This window comes from Strigops habroptila, chromosome 5 (genome assembly GCF_004027225.2).
Source record: "Strigops habroptila isolate Jane chromosome 5, bStrHab1.2.pri, whole genome shotgun sequence".
Taxonomy (NCBI): Eukaryota; Metazoa; Chordata; class Aves; order Psittaciformes; family Psittacidae; genus Strigops; species Strigops habroptila.
Window position 1 is genome coordinate 80,247,788 of NC_044281.2, and position 19,998 is coordinate 80,267,785.

General features: G+C 42.2%; 2 protein-coding genes across 4 annotated transcripts in view; one reads left to right on the forward strand and one right to left on the reverse strand.

The window, feature by feature from the left end:
- The window catches only part of DOCK1 (dedicator of cytokinesis 1), a 312,805-nt gene that overhangs the window by 124,474 nt on the left and 168,333 nt on the right, over window positions 1–19,998 (forward strand). The gene's annotated exons all lie outside the window — the stretch shown is intronic.
- The window catches only part of INSYN2A (inhibitory synaptic factor 2A), a 46,984-nt gene that overhangs the window by 26,480 nt on the left and 506 nt on the right, over window positions 1–19,998 (reverse strand). The window contains exons 2-3 of one of the 2 annotated variants that reach the window (XM_030486114.1): window positions 3,571–4,768; window positions 290–2,311 (exon numbers count right to left, since the gene is read on the reverse strand). In XM_030486114.1, the coding sequence (XP_030341974.1) occupies window positions 2,065–2,311; window positions 3,571–4,763 (1,440 nt within the window). In that variant the 5' untranslated portion in view covers window positions 4,764–4,768 and the 3' untranslated portion in view covers window positions 290–2,064. Of the gene's footprint in view, window positions 1–289; window positions 2,312–3,570; window positions 4,769–19,998 lie in introns of those variants that run through there. The other variant, XM_030486113.1, reaches the window with a different exon arrangement.

A 19,998-nucleotide genomic window follows, 5' to 3' on the forward strand; every position in this document is an offset into this window, starting at 1 on the left:
GATCAGTGCATGACTTAACACAGACATGGAATGTGATGTAACACATTCAGTGTCTGTCAAACACAGACATTTGCTGTGATGAAATCTTTTTTTTGGGTAGAATCTTCCACATAGGAAGGTATAATTACCATTTTGCTAAAGATTTGATAAATAATGATGCACGTAAATAGACAGTCTTAATAATTCCATTTGATACTGCGGGATCACAGGGGGATGATGATTTGTACCCCTGTCCCCAAATCTACAATGTGTTACTTAGATGAATTTAATGCATTAAAATGGATGCAGTGCCTGATGGTTAAGAGCTGTGTCTCCTGATGGCCTCAGTTTTGTGTTCTGCGACCAATAAATGGAGTCTGATCCCAGGTCAGAGGAAGAGGTTGGTCACGCTTCAGCCTCAAAGTCTCGGCTCCGTCAGGTCTTAGAGCTGCTCTGTGCTTCAATCCCTTTTCCCATGGTTTTCCCCTTTCTTTGCCTCCAAGTTGAGTGCTGTTTGTTGTTGCTAATTGTAGATAATGTAGTACTGATGTTCTGAAAAGCATACGGAGCTGATATTCACCCAAAGGATGATACCACTACCTTCAGAGCTGCCGAGACAATTTTGCTGGCATAGGCTCATTTAGTGATGAATTGCAGTAATAGCAGTTCAAGACCTCCAGCATATTAGTGAAAATGAATCCACTGAGCACTAGTCCCACGGCACTGCAACAGCACTTAAAGAACACTGATTTCCTTGAAGGGAGAAAAATCTGATTAAGAGATTTAGCTGAGTTTCTTTGTTTGGTTTCTCTAACAGCGGTGTGGCGTTTGTATTTGTTTCTTGATGTATGTTATCGTAAGGAATTTAATATACATCAGAAAACCAGGAGAGTGCCATAAACACAGAACATTGTTTTCTGTTTCAGCGGATGGGTGTCTCTGATATACTACAATGAGCAAAGATGTAGCACTAGGATTGCTTTTAATTTCTTGTAACAAACTGACCTAACACCTGGTTATACAAGGAAGAAAAGCTCAATATGCTAAAATTGAGAGGATCCATAGTAGTGTATACAGTGGTGGGTCTCAGTGGTAAAAGTGTTGTAGAAATGAATGCAATAATTGGAAAGGATTATTCTAATAAAAACCAAGCCTATTATTGAAATAGTTGTCTAATTTGAGAGAAATAGGGATAAAGACAGGCTTCATGTTGATGATGTGTTGATGCTTTGCATGAGAACAGTGTGTTCCATCAGCTCTGGAGTGTGATCAGTGGAGAACGGAAATGTCCCAAGTTGGACTCCTTTGTGTAATCTCCTCTAAAATAACCAGGTGCTAGAAAATTAGAGGGATCTGGAATAAAAGGATTCCTAAAACAGGAGGAAAACATGAAAGTATGCATCTCCCTTCTTTCTTCCTTCTCCATCCCTACATCCTTCATGTCTAGCTGGGAGGGGGCATCTTTGGGGCATGCCTAGAACATACATAAGCGTAGCTGAAAGTGGCTCCAAGTAGAAACCCTGTTCTGCTTTTGGTAAGTTTTAATGCAGCACCTCTGTATGTGCTGTTTAAAACAACTCCTTTATCGGAAATCTCACTTGGATTTGTAGATATTTTGCTTCCAATTTTTATAATTAACCTCAACCACTGATTACAGTTAATGTCAAAGGATCATGAAAACATTTTAATTCTCTTCCACATACCACAGCATGTTTGTAAAGATGTTCAAAATGTGTGATGTATATTTAGGTGGTGGTTTCTTCATCATTTCCCCATCTCCATGGGGAACCTATGGGGGAGGAAGTAAAGGAATACTGATAAATCAGCTCTTTTTGGTCAAATACAGTGTAGTCTTGCAGACTTTAACACACAAGCCTGTATGAGAGGCAGTAAGATATTCGGAAGAACTGGGATTTATGGATAGTTCTGCTATTTTAGGGCTAATACAGGCTACAGCTTTGTCAGGTTGACAACTCCAGAAGGATTATCTGGAGATATGAGTAATCATTGATAGTTTGGGCAAGACGTTTTCTGTGCTGAGGGCAGGGATACACTCGTAACGCTGGCTACATTAAATGGGTCTGCTTATGTGAGGGCAATAAAAAGAGTATTTGCTGTTGCTCTACTATCTTTGGGAAAAGCTAAAAAATTGATATACAAGTGTATGGAGGAAGCAGTGGTATTTATAGCAGATGACTTTGTGGGTAGGTGTGGGTGTTGATACACACAGGGCTCTCGATGATCGGATGATGAGTTATGATGAAGAACTATTTCTCTATGTGTTGTGATGTGACAAGCAGCATGCCACTTCTCTCCAATTCTCTTGCAGTTTCTGTAAGTTAAAGTCAGAGGAATACTTTTTCTGAATAAGAATTAACAAATAAATCACGGAATCATAAAATCATTTAAGTTGGAAAAAGCCTTTAGGATCATCGAAGCCTGTGTTGCTTTCAGCTAGATCAAGAAGCTTCTCAGGCTGAAGATTCAGAACTTGACAAGGTATTCTAATAGTAGTAAACTAAAAATGCTAAGGCTGTGTTGACAGCATCATCCAAGAGCTCAGATGATTTATTAATGCAAAACACTTTGAATTTTAAGGATTAACAAGATGATTTCTACATTCCTCAAGAAAGAGTTGAATTGCAAATCTTAAGATGTACCTTTTTGGCTCTGATGCAAACATGTGCTGCTTCAAGTAGCACGAGCTACAGGCTTCTAATTTTAAAATCCAGATTTCTTCAGAGAAATTAGGATTTAATTACAGAGGTATTTAAAAACACACAAACAGTGCACATCTTGAGGTGCATTCGCTGAATAAAGATTAGTGAACTAAGGCAAGCCTGCAAAATGCTTGTTAAGGTAATGTAAGAGGTGGGTTGAACTGTCTGGCTAATGACTAAAGGTTGTACCGTGTTACAGTAACTGTCTGCAATGCCTTATAGGTTGATTTAAGTAATGTAAGTTAGGGATAAACAACATTTAGCTTCTTTATGCTTTTGTCATGTGTACAGCAGTGTGAATGCTGCAAAGAAGACTTTGATATTCCAACTTTTCATTTAATTGCCTTCTGAAAGAAATATCATTAACAATTCAGAAGGTGCAAATAAACCAGACAAGATTCATATGCCATTAATGGAATTATGTGAAGAGTTGGAATAATATCCCTTAATCTTAAAAAGAGGTAAGTCTCTTACAGAATTAAGGTTTTTCTGCTGCTTTTCATGCTGCATGAGGTATTATAGTTAACACGAGTTGCTGATAGGAAGCATCCTCACTAATCCCGGTTGGAAAGCGGCGCGTTCTGTGCGCGTTAGAAAAGGTACAAGAAGAGATTTTATAGGTCCTTCGTTAAATAACTGCTTAATTACAGCCCCAAACAAGCAGAGGCTAGATCTGTGAATGCTGCTGGCAGGTTTCCCTATGTCTGGCCTAAGTTATCAAACCTTAGTCCAGGTGAGAAGCATCACGTGTAATGTCTTGGTGTGCTACAGAGGAACATGTGTGCAAATTTACATTGGTAAATTCAAGGGCAGAACTTGTTAGAAAAGGCATTAAAAACATCTTATAGGCATTAAAACAGCTTCTACTCACCCTTCTCTGTGAGCTTCTCCTTTCTCTAGCTCCTGTATAACACCCAACAACACTTTGATGGTTTCCTGACTAGAGCTGATCAAGCTTTCCATCATCTGAAGCTGGGCTTTCAAGTCCACAACTTCGGTGTGAGGCACGATTTGTTGGCATTCCTCGCTGACCGCCACGGCCGTCTGGCAGGGCTGGTTCTCCTCCATAGGCGAAACGTTCAGCTGAAGGGTCTGTTCATTACATTCAGTGGCTTGACACTGCGCCCGCGACGAGCAGGCTCGAGCATCTCCCGCTGCCTGGGGCTGAGCACCGTTGAGGTGCACCGTCCTCTTTTTGTCCTCCTCGGCTGCTGGGCACGGCGACCAGGCGGTCTCGGCCGTGAGGTGTGACAAGTCGGGCTGGGAGGCGTTGGAACCAGACGCTGGTAAATAAACAGTGGCCACCTCAGTCTTGAAGACCCTCCCGTGGAGGGCTTGGGTGGCCTCCTCGCTCCCCGCTGCCTGTTTCCCTCGGCTGGGCGGCCGGGCAGCGGTGGTGGGATCCTCCAAAGCGGGGTCGGATGAGTTTGGGAGAGGAGGAGGAGGTGGCGTGCCTGTGGGAGAGCTGTGCAAACCAGTGCTTTCCCAGCCCTCGGCCCCGTTGTCGCGAGAGCCCGCGCTGGAGCGCTCGTTGATGTGGGAAATGAACTCTGCTGTCTGCAGGCTCCCAGCCTTCTTGCCCCACTGAATGGTCTCCCCTGAGCTCCCGCTGTCTTTGTCCTTCACATCTATTAGAAACCCGTTGTTTTGACCCTTAAAGGTGTCGACGGTCGAGGCGCTTTTAAGAATATTCCCTTTTTTCCGGTCCAGAGGAAAGGTCTGGTAACACTTTTTAAGATCAGGGGAAGTCTGGACTCCTGTGCTCTTGGTGACGTTGGGTATCGACCTCCGGGCAGGCACCGTCATGTACTTGCGATAGGTTTTGTAGGAAATGGACTTGGCTTCTCTCTTGTCGGGATCCGGTGTGGTAGAGAGCTCTTTGTCCCTCTGCTCGTTCTGGGCCTCGCAGATATCTTTAAATCTCACCTGGAGGGCTTTGTTTCGTTTCTTGATCTGCCGGTTGGGATCCAGCGCGTATTTCATCTCCAGTGCGAGTGAAGCCGCTGGTTCAACTTCGCTTTCTGAGGTGGTGAGTAAGCATTTGCTGGGCTCCTTACTCACCATGATGCCTGTGTTCAAAAACAGTTCAATAAGCATCATGTTATGACAGAAATGCTGCTTTTACCCCCCCAAGCGTGCAATATTTGAGCTGACTTATGCTTTGACTGAAACGGCTGCCACTCATGGAATGGTTTGTGTTGGAGGGGACCTTAAAGCTCACCCAGTTCCACCCCCTGCCACGGGCAGGGACACCTTCCACTAGAGCAGGTTGCTCCAAGCCCCTGTGTCCAACCTGGCCTTGAACGCTGCCAGGGATGGGGCAGCCACAGCTTCTCAACCCTTTTGGTCAATTCTGTCACTTCAAGGATGCTTGCTCAGTGGTTGCACTTCACTGCAAGGCAATATGGGCTCTCAGGAGTCATGTCACCTGAATTTACTCGATAGTTAATATACTTCGTAGCTAAACCAAACCTGGCTATCGATCAATAATCATTAGCAACTGGTAGTGCTGTATGCCTAACATTGATGAACTACTGAAGTTTATGGAAGAAGTCAGCAGCGCATCAATTAAGGTTTTGCTTCAAATGCAAACCAACCCATCCTTGACAAAAAGCACTAATATGCCTTTAGAATGGAGCTTTTTATCCCAAAGGATCCTAAAGCACTAAAAGAAAGAAAACAGCACAAAAAACCTGTGATGATTCACAGAAATTACTTAATCTGCTATTGAAATATAAGCACCTCCTCAAGGATGAGAAGATGCCAACTGCTTAACACAGCACTTAGCAGAAAAACCCCTCAACAGCTCTATTGTTGTACAGATCATATGGGATCTGTAGTAACTGAGGAGTTAAGGCCTCATTTTTACACCTCATTTGAAGTGGTCTTTTTGACTCTCCTATTGCACAAATTGCTCCCTAATGCTGGGATTTACTGGATAGCCCAATTCCCACTTAATCCAAGTGTTCTGCATGTATCTCCTATTTAAACAGCAATGTATCCGCAGAAGGACTTGGGGTACAATGTAAAAGGAATAAAGGGACTTTCAGGTGTGGTATTTGAAATAGGTTTTTAATTAAAATCAAATAAACCTGAAGCTCTTGAAGAGTTAAGTGCCACAACAGAGTTTGTTTTATCAAGTGACACAAGTGAATCCTTAGGAGCAGTTTGTATTTAGTTTTAATGTAAGAAAACACAATCAAGAAATTATTTTCAATGGGAAAATGAATGTTTATGGGCTTCTAAAAGTAATAGTAACATCTCCCCAAAGTTATCGAGACAGACAGATGTATCTGTACGCTGCAGGGGTGGATTTCTGGGTTATGAACTTCCTTTCAACTAATCGCATGCAAATGTGTCATTGCTTAATACTTTTTTCATGGTTTACTTCCCAGATCTCAGTCATTTGTGAACAAGCAACTGAAATACTGTAGAATCTGTCTAGTTTGCCTTTTTCCATCTAACCTGACAGATTCAGGTAGTGGCGAGTGAGCAGCAGTCATTTGAGAAGGGCAAGGTTCTATCTGGATCAGTGTGGTGTGGGAAGTCTGCAGAAGAAAGCAGAAAGAGGGAAGATTTAGGACAAAAACATTCCAATATTGGGATGTGAAAATACTAGATGCTCATTTTCAAACTAGATATGGATGTACAGGCCTAGTGCCTGATACCGGGGTGATCAAGCCTCTGGTTTTGGGGAAAAGAGATTATAAAATGGAAGTTTTAGAGGGAAACCTGAAGATAAGACTGGAGTAGGGTGGTAGAGTGATTTCCTGTGCTTTGTGCCCTTCTGGGGTTGGGGGGTGCGATCGGTTATCCCTGCGCCTTTAATACATGATGTACAGATATAGACAAGATTTTAGGGAGGGAGAAATAAACTACATATGAGTGTCAGGAATCTTTTGTTCCAGTTGAAACCCTAAATCAGGAGTCAGTTGTGCTTTGTGGGGAATGTTACTACTGTGTACTGGCTGGTTTGGGCTGTCTTAATTATTTAAATACATCTATTTATTTACAGAAATGATAGATTTATATTCATATATATTTATAGATCTCTAAATTAATTTCTTTCTTTATATGTTTGCCAAGTGAAGTTATGCCTTTACTTGAGAGACATTCTGCATACAGAGCCCCACTGGTTCATAGCTTCTGAAGATGGTGGTGGTAGAAAAGACAGACAGAGGTGGTAGGAAATGCAGACATCCATCCGTCTGTCCGCCTAGGGGTGGAATTTTGGAATGCTGTAGTGAATAATGAAGCGCTGTGTAAGATACAAACCTGATCCATTAGCCTGCAATTGGCCATTAGCTTTAGACGCAGCTAAAATATGTGGTAAAAGTGACTGTCAAACCCCCAAACTCTGTACTTTCATCAGTGTAGAGCTACTGGGAGCCAGTCCTGCAGAACTGTCTGCTAAATCGATGAGTTTACCCAAAACCTAAATGCACTAACACAAGGGCCGTTATATCCATTAGTGTTCAAATCTAATGCGAGTTCATGCACTACTAAGAAATTGTAGCAAATACAAAGTGCTGCATTTACAGAGATGTGAAATACTCAGTAATTACCTCTGGAAAGATGTTTTTACCCATGAAAGAGGCTTACAACCATCAGTTGTTAGATCTGAAAGTCACTTATTACAAACATCTCTTAGGATACCTCAGCGTTTCCAAGTGAGTTTTCTGGCACTTGGTTATTTGACAGTAGGCTCCACTAAGATACATTTTGCTTTAATATTGCTATTTCGTTAGTGTATTTCTGTCTCAATTTTCAGATTATTTCATACATCACTTTAATCCCATAATCTCTGGGGCTGCAGCATCACTGGGTCTGTTTGCAATGACTTAACAGATGGAATTAATGGAGTCCATAACCCAGATGAAACCAGGAGGCTGGTGGTGCTGTCCAGAACAGAAGTAGATAAATGGGGTGCTCTTCTCTGTGATATAGTTAATTTTAAGCATGTCTTTAATAGCCAATAAACTGATTCTTCAAAAATTGCTTGTCTCCCTTTCCTAGTTGCCCAGGCCTGATAGATTCAGCTAATTTAAAGTCTTCTATTCCCACTAGTAGCTTGGGCTAATAATTTTATAGATCCATGTGATTAAGAATGACAGCAACCAAAAGATCTGGACTTTCTTCATAAGCCTTACTCTGATGCTGGTATCTCCAAGGAGAACTATATGTGCACATTTGGTAAAAGAATGGTTGAGCAAACAATTGTGAGTTAAATATTTAACAGGGAAGAGTTTTATATAATGCTTTTTTGGTTTGTTTCATTTGGTTTGGACAAGGAGTTAACTCCAATTTTGGCTTACTTAGACTCTAGCATTTGCGGCATTGTCTCCTGGGAGGCTTTGCTCAGTCGTTCAACCTCTACTTGAGGTCGACAGTCACACCAGTTCCTGCAAACAGGAGCATGCTACAGGCACAGGCTGGACCTTGGGAGACTGGATTCCATTCCCTGAACTTACTTATCTGTAATTCTGCCCATTACTCAGCTCAGTAATGTTTTGTGGCACACAAGGCAAGGCAGGCACATGCGAAATGTGTGGCTGTGAAATACAATAGGAGCTGCAGGAGTTTGGGATACTTCAGGAAGCTCCCGAGATGGAGTTTCTCAGTTTGCATGAGTCCTGCAGACTTTATGGCTTACTCTTTCTTACTGTGAGGGTGCTGAGGCGCTGGCACAGGGTGCCCAGAGAAGCTGTGGCTGCCCCATCCCTGGCAGTGTTCAAGGCCAGGTTGGACACAGGGGCTTGGAGCAACCTGCTCTAGTGGAAGGTGTCCCTGCCCGTGGCAGGGGCTTGGAACTGGATGAGCTTTAAGGTCCCTTCCAACCCAAACCATTCTATGATCCTCTGTCAGGGGGTTAATATAGGCTTTGAATTTGGATTTTAATTGCAGGTGCCAGTTAAATACAGCTAATAGATTTAGACTTCTTCTCTGTAGCTACTCAAACCCTGACTGCATGATCTGAGTTGCTAAGCTAAATATTGAAGTAATCACGGAGTATATTTGTCAGTTTTTAGCCTTGATTTGTTTATGAACTTCTGGCTGATTAAACAGTGTTCCTTTATGTTTGAATATGGAAATAAACTATTAAATAATAATAATAATAATAATACAGAAGTGATGCACAGAGAAGCCTTAAGTTAGTATAAAATCTTGAGGGTAAGTTACAGAAACCACCTCCTTTATTATTTCAGGCTCTCCATAGCATGCTTTGTTCAGTTAAACAAATCCTTCCCTTTCAGTTCTCCATTTACTGATGCTGCAGAGATTTTTTCCCCTCAGTTCAGCAGTGCAGTGGGCATTTCTAGGAAGGAGACCTATTTTATGTGATTTACACCTCAATTATGAGGAGCTGTGGGTTCCCAAGAGGCGTGTTCAAGTCTGTGTCAGCAGGTAGAGCTTAGGTATGTAAGGAAATCTTTACAGGACCTCCACTCTTAATCCAAACCTCTGCAAAGTCACTGCGCTCTAAGGTGAATTATGGTGTTTGAATTTCCAGACTAATTTGTTAATGAAGGGGCAGGAGATTTGTAGCTTGCCTCGTGATTTAAACTCTCTTTCTGTCAGGTTTAGGACACAGAAGTATACGCTCAAAGACTAAATGTGTTAATAAGCAGAGTGGAGTTAAACTTCCCACGTTCCAAACGCAGGTGAAAGGCGCAGATTTCAGTTTCTGTGCTTTCAGACGCAACGAAGGCTTCAGAGATGCAGCTGTGAACTTCTTTGCACCTATTAAGAGCACACGGGGGTGTTTTGTGCTCGTATGTAATAGCTTAAAGGAAAACTAATGCAAAGGATTGCAAATAATTGGGCTTTACCACATAAAAGAAGATTCATTAGTGACCTGCAGCATCTTTAGGCTTTGGAGTATCTCGAGGCTGTGCTGTCTCATGAGAAATCCCTCCTCATATGCCAGTTTTCTATGTCTAAATACTATCATAAAATGCATATTTGTTGTTAAAGAACTATTTGATATCTGTAAGTCATCCTGTATAGGTAGAATATAATATGCTTCTATTGTTAAAAACAGACTTTTGAAAGAAACTTTGATTTCTTTCACAGAAAAAAGTACAATATAGAAGCCTATTCTATGTTATTTTTAAATAGAGCATCATGTAAACCCGTGCCAGCAACCTGAGGCTATTTTACATGTAATCTAAACAGTTTTCTTAATTCTAAGTGGATGGCTTCTAATATCGTGTTATTTCCTCAACTTCCAGCCATTTAAACTTCATTAGTTTAGTTATTTTCAGCCTTAGATTAGCTGTGTTACCATACAAACTTACAAATCATACAGCAGGATCCTAAATATTAGTAAGAAATATCCATGTATTGATAAAAATGTTGGAAAACATGGAGGAGCTGAGCCACTTATTAGTTATTTGCAGAAACTCTTCCTGTGCATGACAAATTCTTTATGGAGTTTTAATACACAGGTATGAGAAGAAAGGTAAATTCAAGGGTACAGGGATGCCCAAGTTTTGTGCTGTAAAAAGTATTGGTCATTATTCTTAGGATCCCACCAGCGAAGTATCTATTGAGATAGGAAATTGATGTTCTAGACCAGTTTGTCCTCCTCTTATCAGAACTGTTCATATAGAATAACAGAGTTAGCAGTGCTGGTCAATGCCAAATGAGTATTTTTGGGGTTTTAATCTGTTTTGAAACACTTAAGCAGTGAATTTGAATTTAATTTCCTTCTTTCTTGCTCAAGACTGAATTAATTCTTACTGCAGCATTTCTATATTGTCTTTCATCAAGTACAGGGCGAGCTGCCGTAGCCCTACAATGTCGTTTTGGGGAGCTTGCACACCTCAGTGCACTACAGAGCATTGCAAGCATTTCCCTGTATCAGTGCATATCAGAACAGAAAGCTCCCGTAGGCTCCCTGGCAAAATTAAAGCTTGGGAAGGAGGGCTTTTATTTTCAATGAACGAAACTAAAAGGTTGCACAGTCTGAAACAAAGTCTCCTAATGTAGACCGATCCTTTAGTGCCTCTAAAACCAGCTTTGGGAGGTAGAATTTGGAAACAAAGCATTACACTGTAAACTACAAACGTCTCGTAGAGTTGTGATGGTTCTTAGTACCATTTCAGACACAGATCTATCAATCATCTAGTTGCAGTGATGACACATGATAGATTCCTGATTGCCTTGAAAGTCTGCCTTTGGAATAAACATGATGATGTGTGATTTGTCTTTTTTTTCCCCCCTCTCCCATCCATTGGTAGGCTCTGTAATAGTGATGTATGAAAATCATCTCCTAATGGCTGAGATAGATAAGAAATGCCTTTAAATGCTCTTGTGAGCTTTAGAACTAAGTGGCAAGAAAATAAAATGTATGATTTAATAAGGCTGCAGAATTTTAGATAAAGCAGGAATCTGTTGTAGGATAAACTACTTGAAATCTTCCATAGAAAACAAAACCATTTCCCTGAATGCACAAGCTGCTAGATGCTATTTTCTATAATTCTGACTCGTTTGCTACATGTTCTGAACACAGATTCGAATAATACTGAGGTTTTGGGGCTTCCTCTATTGGAACATGCATCAAATGAAAAGGAATCCATTCAACGTGGTAAAATTCTGTACAATAAGGGCTACTTTTTGTGCAACTAATAGTAACACTAACAGGAGACTTGCATTAAAACCAATATTAGGCCTTTATAGTCTTAGTTAATAACTATTAACTTCCTATTGGAACGAATGCAATATCCAAAGATATTCCCTGTTATATGATATTATAATATTCATAGTTATAATGTCAGACATTTGCTAGGATTTAGTTTACTGTGGAGAAAAAACCCAAAAACAACGTTAAATGAATTATGTTAAAGGAATTATCCTTATTTTTCCTTACTGTGCTAGGCAGCTACTCTGGAAATGTGAGGAAAGGTTTATCAGCATTATTTTGCCATGTAAATCTGTGCACCTCTTTGTCAGTGTTACAGCTGGTACTCGCAGTGTGAGGATGCTGCTGAGGATGTGTTGCTAGGAGAATCACAAAGAGTTCTGCTCGTACTGTACTGTTTTCCAGGAGTCCAAAAGGCAGCGTGCTTTCACTGGAAGGCTTTTTCATTTTTATGGGACTTTGTGTTAAATAATTTAAATAGCAAGCTGTTAAAAACAAGAGCTTAAAGACAGTCGCTTATCTGCATTGTGTAATAGTAACTTTTAATTGTCCCTAGTGAACATCAATAGTTGTTGTGGGTGTTCAAGAAGAAAATCAATGATCAAATGACAGGGAAAAAAACAGTTTTGGTCTGCAGCTTCGGCCAACAGGTTTGTAAAACTGTCAGATGTACAGGGAGAGTGATTTGGGTGCTGGGGCTGCAAACGTGGACTGAAAACACCTACATAACTGCAGCTTGTTTTCCTTCTCATCGTAGCTTTTCACATGTTGGGTAAAGAGGAAAGATGAGGTGAGCAGATTCCTAATATCTAATCTAAATCTGGCTTTAACCTGCCAGAGGGGAGATTGAGATGAGCTCTGAGACAGAAGCTCTTCCCTGTGAGGGTGCTGAGGCGCTGGCACAGGGTGCCCAGAGAAGCTGTGGCTGCCCCATCCCTGGCAGTGTTCAAGGCCAGGTTGGACACAGGGGCTTGGAGCAACCTGCTCTAGTGGAAGGTGTCCCTGCCTGTGGCAGGGGGTTGGAACTGGATGAGCTTTCAGGTCCCTTCCAACACAAACCAGTCTGGGATTCTAGGATTTAACCCCACGCTTTGGTCTTGCATCGTCAGGCTCGCTGTGCCGGTAGTGGAAGGACTCTGCAGTATGCTTGGGTGCAGTGCAACATCCGCAGCTCTGCCCTTTCCCTTGGGAATGCAGATAATCTCACCATATGGAAAACACGTTTGGTTGTCTGTGCTAGAGCTTACTACAAATGGGAGATGACAGACAGGAATGACTTTCCTGAGGTTGTTGGTTGTAAGGCATCAGAACATTGTCAGCTCTTTCGACTCGGATTAGAGCTGCATGCAGACAAGCCTTGGGAGGGTGTGAAGTGCTGCTCAACAACACTGCTGGGTGATTCAGGTCTAAAGCATCATTAGCAGGATATTAATTGGTGAATAATATCAGTCTGGGAGATTTGTATTTGCACCCCAGTGCTGTCAGCAGGAGATAAAGGCAGTGTAATTTTCACCTTCTTCAAGGCCAGGTTGGACACAGGGGCTTTGAACATCCTGGTCTGGTGGAAGGTGTCCCTGCCCGTGGCAGGGAGTTGGAGCTGGGTGAGCTGTAAGGTCTCTTCCAAACTTAACCATCCCAGGATCCTCGAGGAGCACATCTGTGAACAGTTTCTGGTTTCAAGCAGGTTCTGGCTCTGCTGTAATTGTAAATCATCAGTGTACAGTCAGACGTGAGTGTGCTGATGTTGGTGAAAGATGAGAGAAGGGCACAAATCAGTTTGACTTCTGCTACAGCAAAGGCTCATACAGAAATGAGTATTAGTCACCCAAAAAGTGTTATTTGTAGAGCAAAAAGCCATGTTTTAATTGCTGAACTGCAAGTGAGTAACAGCAGAAACAAAACTTATCTCATAAAAGCTGGTTCTAAGATGATTTTAACATAAGTAATGTGATAGAAGAGCTGAACTCTGATGGGAGGGAAGATTGTCTTAAATTTGAACAGTGGTGTGAATGCTCCAAATCTCAGCTCCCAAAGCCTTAAGTTCTCGCCAAACACAAGGACTTTGGGAGAAGGGTGGGAGCTGATGGGTGGCACCGTGGCTTAACTGCTCGTTCCAGGCCAACGCTTGTGGATGAGGGTCGGAAGAACTGGATGGAGAATGAAGAGGGAAGGAATGAGCGTTCAAAGATGGTGTGGAGCTGTTGGCTAAATTGCTTCCAGGTTTTGTGGACCTGGAACACCGAGGAGTAAGATCACACCATCTGGTGATGGTATTTTAGGATGGCTTATTTGTGATATGGATGGTTAGGAAGTGTGTTAGAGATACTTTTAGGGATACTCCTATGTCCCTTTTGTCTGTTGGACTTACACACTCTGCTTGTCTGAAGCTGATGGATTGTGGCTGAGAACTCCCCTGTTATCAGTCAGAGTTGCCTGATAACACTCCAGGCACCACAACCATCCAGGAGACATAATTTGCATCACGTTTATTGTGGCTTTGTGCGGTTTTATACTATCACAGAGTGTGAATGCAAGAATATAACATGTTATTCTCACCAACTTGCTGAGTTAGGACTAAACTACACAGATTCATCCTGAATTCAGCACCTTAGGCTCCCTCTAACACAGAATGGATCAGTGTTACTGGTGATACGGGGCAGTTCAGGTATAATTTCTGCTGGACTCTCTTCAGCTTTGGGATGTTTTATCTGTCTCTTTGTCAGCTCCTTAGAGATATTGCTCTGGTTTATTTGCCAATGGCCTTGATACACACAAAATGTGTTAAATTCATCCACAAGTTAAATTTCTTTACTTGTGGGTATGTCCTCATTTACTTCTGATTTTATCTGGAGAAGGGAGTAATGAATATAACAACAAAATAGGCATAAGCAACAGATTGCTAATGATTGGAAGGAGAGATTGGGCTTGCTGTAGACTTTTTTTCTTATTCATATATAAATGCACAAATATTAGTCATTTCACTGTATTGTTTCTTCTTCGTCTCCCAAGGAGAGCAGGAAGTAACTAACCAGACTAAAACTACTTTTGATGTTACTCAAGATACAGTCCTGAATTTACACATGTACTTCAGTGGGTTTGAACTGAGCATCACAGAGCCCCCGTTTCAGTTTGTAAGAGTCATTTATACCATGTCTATGGCGTACAAGGTGTGTATGACACATATGGGTGTCTAACTTGCATCAGCTTTGACCTCACCAGCTTCTTCCAAGCCAATGGCATTACAACTCTGGCATGAGTGTTGGCTGCTGTGATGTTCCAGGAAGCACAAATCATGCTGATATCCAAACGACCCTATTTAAAGATAGCTTTAGATATATGTCATACCTGTGTTCTGCTTTGTATGTCTCATCGAGTCTTAACAATGCTTTTCTTAGTCCTGTGGCTTAGGTCACTGTGGAAGTGGGCTGTGTTTCAGTTGTAAAGGTCTTGTAATACTGGTCAAAGTGGGGTCTAAACACAAAATGTCAGGTTTTAACTAATGTTAAGTTGTTGCTACAGCTTTAGGTGTTACGGCTCTGACTCGTTTCATAGGTCTGTCTCTTGTACAACTGAACTACTGCTAGGTGTCTGCGTTTCTCCTGGAGGTTAAGAGGAAATGGAAGAGGAAAAGGTGAGGACGGGCAGCATAAAACAAGCAGAGAAGGTGGGGAAGAGCATAAACCAAGTAAATCCTTCTTTTGACACTTCCTCCTCACTTAAACCACATGGAATGATCTTCCTTTGCTTTTGTTATTAAAATGGTTTAATTTTATTCCTACGTGGGCTTTATTTATAAGCATGCTATAGCGAGCATGGACAGGCAGAAATAACACAAATCATTGCTTCTCAACCCCCTGGATGTCATAAGCATGAGTGAAGGTTGGAATTTTTCCAGTATTATTTCAGTGCAAATAATAAGGAATTCCTGTACCTGATAATATGGAAGTAAAAGTAAATACAGAGAGAGGGATAAAGTCTTTGCATGGTGCAGACTGCTAAAAAAGAAGTAGTTAATGGTCTCTTTGGGTTTGAGCTGTGCAGGATGGAGGAGGAAGGAGCAGGAGGTCCAAGTAGAAATCAATATGGGGAAAAAGCATTCTTCAGCACAGAAAACTGATGCTGAAAAAGGACCACAGAGCTGCAGCAGACAGCACCTAATGAAGAGAAGTTTGCAGAGGGCTTCCACAATGCTCTCCTGCTGTTCAGAAGCCAGCGTGTCACACCATAGGCTGTTTCTGCAGTTCTTGTTACATCAGGTGCAAAAGCCATGCTTACGTGTTCTTTGGTCCTGTATACCTGCATTTTTAGCTTGTTCAATAGAACTCTAGTGTTAGATAAGGATTTTAGAAACCAAACCAGCAGTATCCCTGCAGGAAAAGCCAGTGCAGTGAAAAGTTTATCCAAGACTGTTGTAGTCCTCTCCTGAAAGGTTCTTTTCTGTGAGTTGCTGGCCAGTTACTCCATGATGCTTTCCCGAACTAGACTAGTTAAGCACTAGACTATGGGTGAATACTTTGGTTTGTTTTGCCACTTAGCATTCAAATAACCTTCCAATGCCTAAGGGGGCTACAAGAAACATGAAAAGGGGCTTTGGACAAGGGCCTGTAGGGACAGGACAAGGGGAATGGCTTTAACCTGCCAGAGGGGAGATTGAGATGAGCTCTGAGGCAGAAGCTCTTCCCTGTGAGGGTGCTGAGGCGCTGGCACAGGGTGCCCAGAGAAGCTGTGGCTGCCCCATCCCTGGCAGTGTTCAAGGCCAGGTTGGACACAGGGGCTTGGAGCAACCTGCTCTAGTGGAAGGTGTCCCTGCCCATGGCAGGGGTTGGAGCTGGATGAGCTTTAAGGTCCCTTCCAACACAAACCAGTCTGTTATTTTACAATTCTATGAATAGTATTATTTTTCTAGTTGTAGTTTCTTGCATTGAAATTGAATTCTATGGTCTCGTTTCAGCTATTAGAAATTTCCATGTAATTTGGCTGCACCGAGCCATACAGTTGAATTTATACCATGTACATGAGCACATCGTGGGCATTTCACTGGTTACAAATGATTACTCTGGTCTCTCTTTTTTTTAGTTGCTGCACCTCAGATATATCTGGACATACTGCATAGTTTTCGTGAGGTGTTTAACACACTGTTTTATATGGATTGAGCCTGAGGCCAAATAATCAGTGATGTGCAGAGACTGGGGAAGCTGATACGTAGAGCTCGGACACTTCCCTGCAAGGACAGAGATCTCCTGTAAGGAGATGTAAGATTAATATGTTCAGATCTGCACCCAAACACTGTAGGACTTGGAGGCCTTCAGTCCCAGGGCTTTTAAATCCATCTCTGTTTACTTCTGACTGAAAATGACCATTATTTTCCTATACTCCTCTGCATTGAAATCAGTGGAAAATTTATTACTGGAGTAAAATCAGGCCTGGGGTCTTTCTGCTGCTGAAAAGAAATAAAAACAGGCAAAGAGAAGGGAAGCTTGAGTTGCTGTTTGACCACCAAGTTGTTATTTTTACCACCACTTCTCTTTGCCTATGATGTACGTACAACTGGAAAGCAGGCGAGTTTTAAGGCACTGATCACCACGATGTGCTGGGCAAAGGTATAACCAAGTCAAACTCTTTTCTGGAGCATGAAGGGATCAGCAGAGAAGCTGCTTTCTGCCTGAATGTAGTAAAATCGTAGTAAATAGACTTCAAAGTGGGGATGTGCCACTAAAATAAGGGATTGCTCTGATCACACCTCCTGTGTGGTCAGTAATGATTTAAACTTGAATGTCAATACCTAGTGAGCCGTACCTGAGTCCTTTCAGAGTTAAGACTGTATTTTGAAGCAGAATAGAAGCAAGCACTGATTTTCAGAAGGCTAAATGTGGAATTCCCACTGAATTTACCATCTGAGGGGTTTATATTTACCTTAAAATACGCTCATTAGCTCATTTCCTTAAAGCCTATTTAATTTGCAATCTGATTAGTACAAATGTAAGGGAGTCTTGGGCTATAAAATAGATTTGTTGCTGACATGGTTTTTAATCTCTTGCCCAAATTTTCTGCAGTTCTTTCACTAGTGGCTGTCATAAAGCAGAATATAAGACCCTTTTTAATAGCTAGTTGAAACAATCATGGGAATTTTTTATGTTCTCAAATATTCTGGATTTACTGTAATTCCCTCAAGTATGCATGAATTACGTGACTACACATCCTTGGTTCTCCCTGGCCAACACGACTACAGTTGGATAAGGAACTGCCTTGACACACTATAGCTTTGTGGAGGTATCGTTGCCTTTTAGCACTGATGCTTTTGGTTTTCATCACCCCACCAGTCACCTCAAAGGATTGGTGTTGCTGAGTTTGCTTTTAAATTCTCCAGAACAGGATAAACGAAGTGTTAGTGTTAATATCTCATTGTCATTTGGACAATCTGTTGTGGAGTCTGGATTTCCAAGTCATGTAAATGTGTGTCGTGGTGACAAATAGTGTTTGGTCTCCGGCAGTGCGTGTCTGTGATCTTGCTCTTGGGCTTCTGACCACATTTTCCTTCTGTATGTTAAACTTAGCTACTCTTTTCTTTCTTTTCCTCCAGATTAGTTATATATACTGTGTGTATCTCATGCCAAAATGCTTCTGTCAGTGAAACAGTTAACTTGGGGAGGAGTGGAAAGCCTTATGAGCTACTTGTTTGTGAGCTTCATTAGTAGAAGGGTGCATTGAATGTGAAGTGCTGTCCCTCTCCATAAGTAACTAACACTTTCTTTTGTGGTGCTGCTGCCCAGCTGGTTTTCTACGTGTCAGTCTGGGGGAAAGGCACTGATTTCATTCAAGATGGGAATTATTTTGAGCATCTTGTTAAAAATACACATCGTTAATCATTACAGAGTCCTAAAGCACACATATTCTTCATCAAGGGCATCATGATGTCCTTAGCAATAATAAACCCCCCATCTTATTTAGTATCAGCCTTCCCTCCTGAGCTCATTCTGCTTTAAATACAACAGCACCTCAAATTCTGGGGCATTAATTTCATTTTACAACTGCTCAGTATGAGTATTTGCGTATCCAAATCTATGTATTTGGCTATATAATAGACATTATGTATTTCTCTTGAACTCCATGACTGTCTGCCATCACTGTATAGAAGAATATAAACCTCCAGATGATAAATGAGCAATCCCTGAGCACTGAGATATTTCCATCTGAGCTGCTCGTATGCATTTATAATACTAGGAACCAATATAATCCAGCTTTTAACTTAGAACTGTTATTTGTAGTGGAAGAGAGCAGTGTTACTGTAGTAAAGAAATGCAGGCACGAGCAGACTGGTGGAACACCAATGGGCTCCACACCAAAAGTAAGGAAATACATTACTCTCCGTGCTTGTATTTCTACTATAGATCTGTTTGCTTGAAATCTTATATTAAATTATTCTGAATACATGGCTAGGGCAGCTAAACGGAAGGATTTTTTAATTTTCTTATTATTTTAGCTAGGAGTTTTTCCATCTAGCAGCTAGATTTTAACCTTGGTCCATGCAGCATCCCTGACAGCACTGTAAAGAGGAACGGTAATCACGATGGAACGCTTAAGCAGAGGGAATAAATTCCCAGTTTACATTAGGCATGACCTGATACTGTTTTGCTACTGCTTTCCAGTATTCAGCAGAAAATAATGATTCTCAAAGGCTGGAAAAAATAGGTCTTCCCAAACTTCCCTATCATAGAGCCTAATGAGTTAAATTTTCCTCTGTGATCCTTGTGCGTGAGGGATTTTAGCTGCTTAGACACACAAGGTCAAACCCAACTGCTCCATCACCCATTCTGACTCCTGGCAGAGGAGGGGGGGACCAGGTCCTTTGGGACAGACACCACGGGAGATGGTGACATAAGCAGAGAATGTTGTTCTCTGCTTCCAGCATTCCAAGATGTCCCTGTTTTGCCGGGGCTGGCTGCCCCCCCAAACAGACCCAGGCTGGCTGCAGCCCTGCACCCCCTCGGTGCTGCACCTCTGTGCAAACACAGCAGTGAGTAGGGTCGCAGGGGAGGGTTTTTCCTTGCCGTAGGAAGGCAGGATGGGAAGGCAAAGCGGGAAGCTCTGGATATGCCTCGCAGGGAGGCAAGGTGCAGGACTGTGACTTTGGTGCTGGAGCTGTCCTACCTTCTGTCCCAGTTGCTACTGCGTTTTCACGGCATCTCCAATTTTGACGATGGGGATGAGGGAATGGTGGAGTAAATGGGGAGAACCACTGCTTCCTAACAACAATGGTTCACAGAATAACAGCAGCTTCAGGCGCTGGCGAGGATTTGGGGTTGGTTTGGTCGCTAATGAAGTGCTCTCCTGCAAGTTACGGTGTGGGTGCCCACGTCCGCTGCCCGTCCCTTGCCGCGCCGCACGGACACTTCATTAGGGCAGCGTTTGGAAGTGCCCAGCGCTGAAGTTCATCAGCGGCGGTAGTTCCTCGCCATCAATCACGTTGAAAAGCTAAAAGCACTTCGTTCCTCTTCCAAAACCCTTCCAGCTACACCCCTGCCCTCCCAGTTGCCCTCGGGAAGGCGGCACTGGACGGAAGGCTGGTATCTTTCTAGAAGAAAGTCGCGGTTTGGACGCGTGTAGGGATATTCTCTCCTTATCTGTCATGAAAGTTATTGAATGCAATAGCTGCTC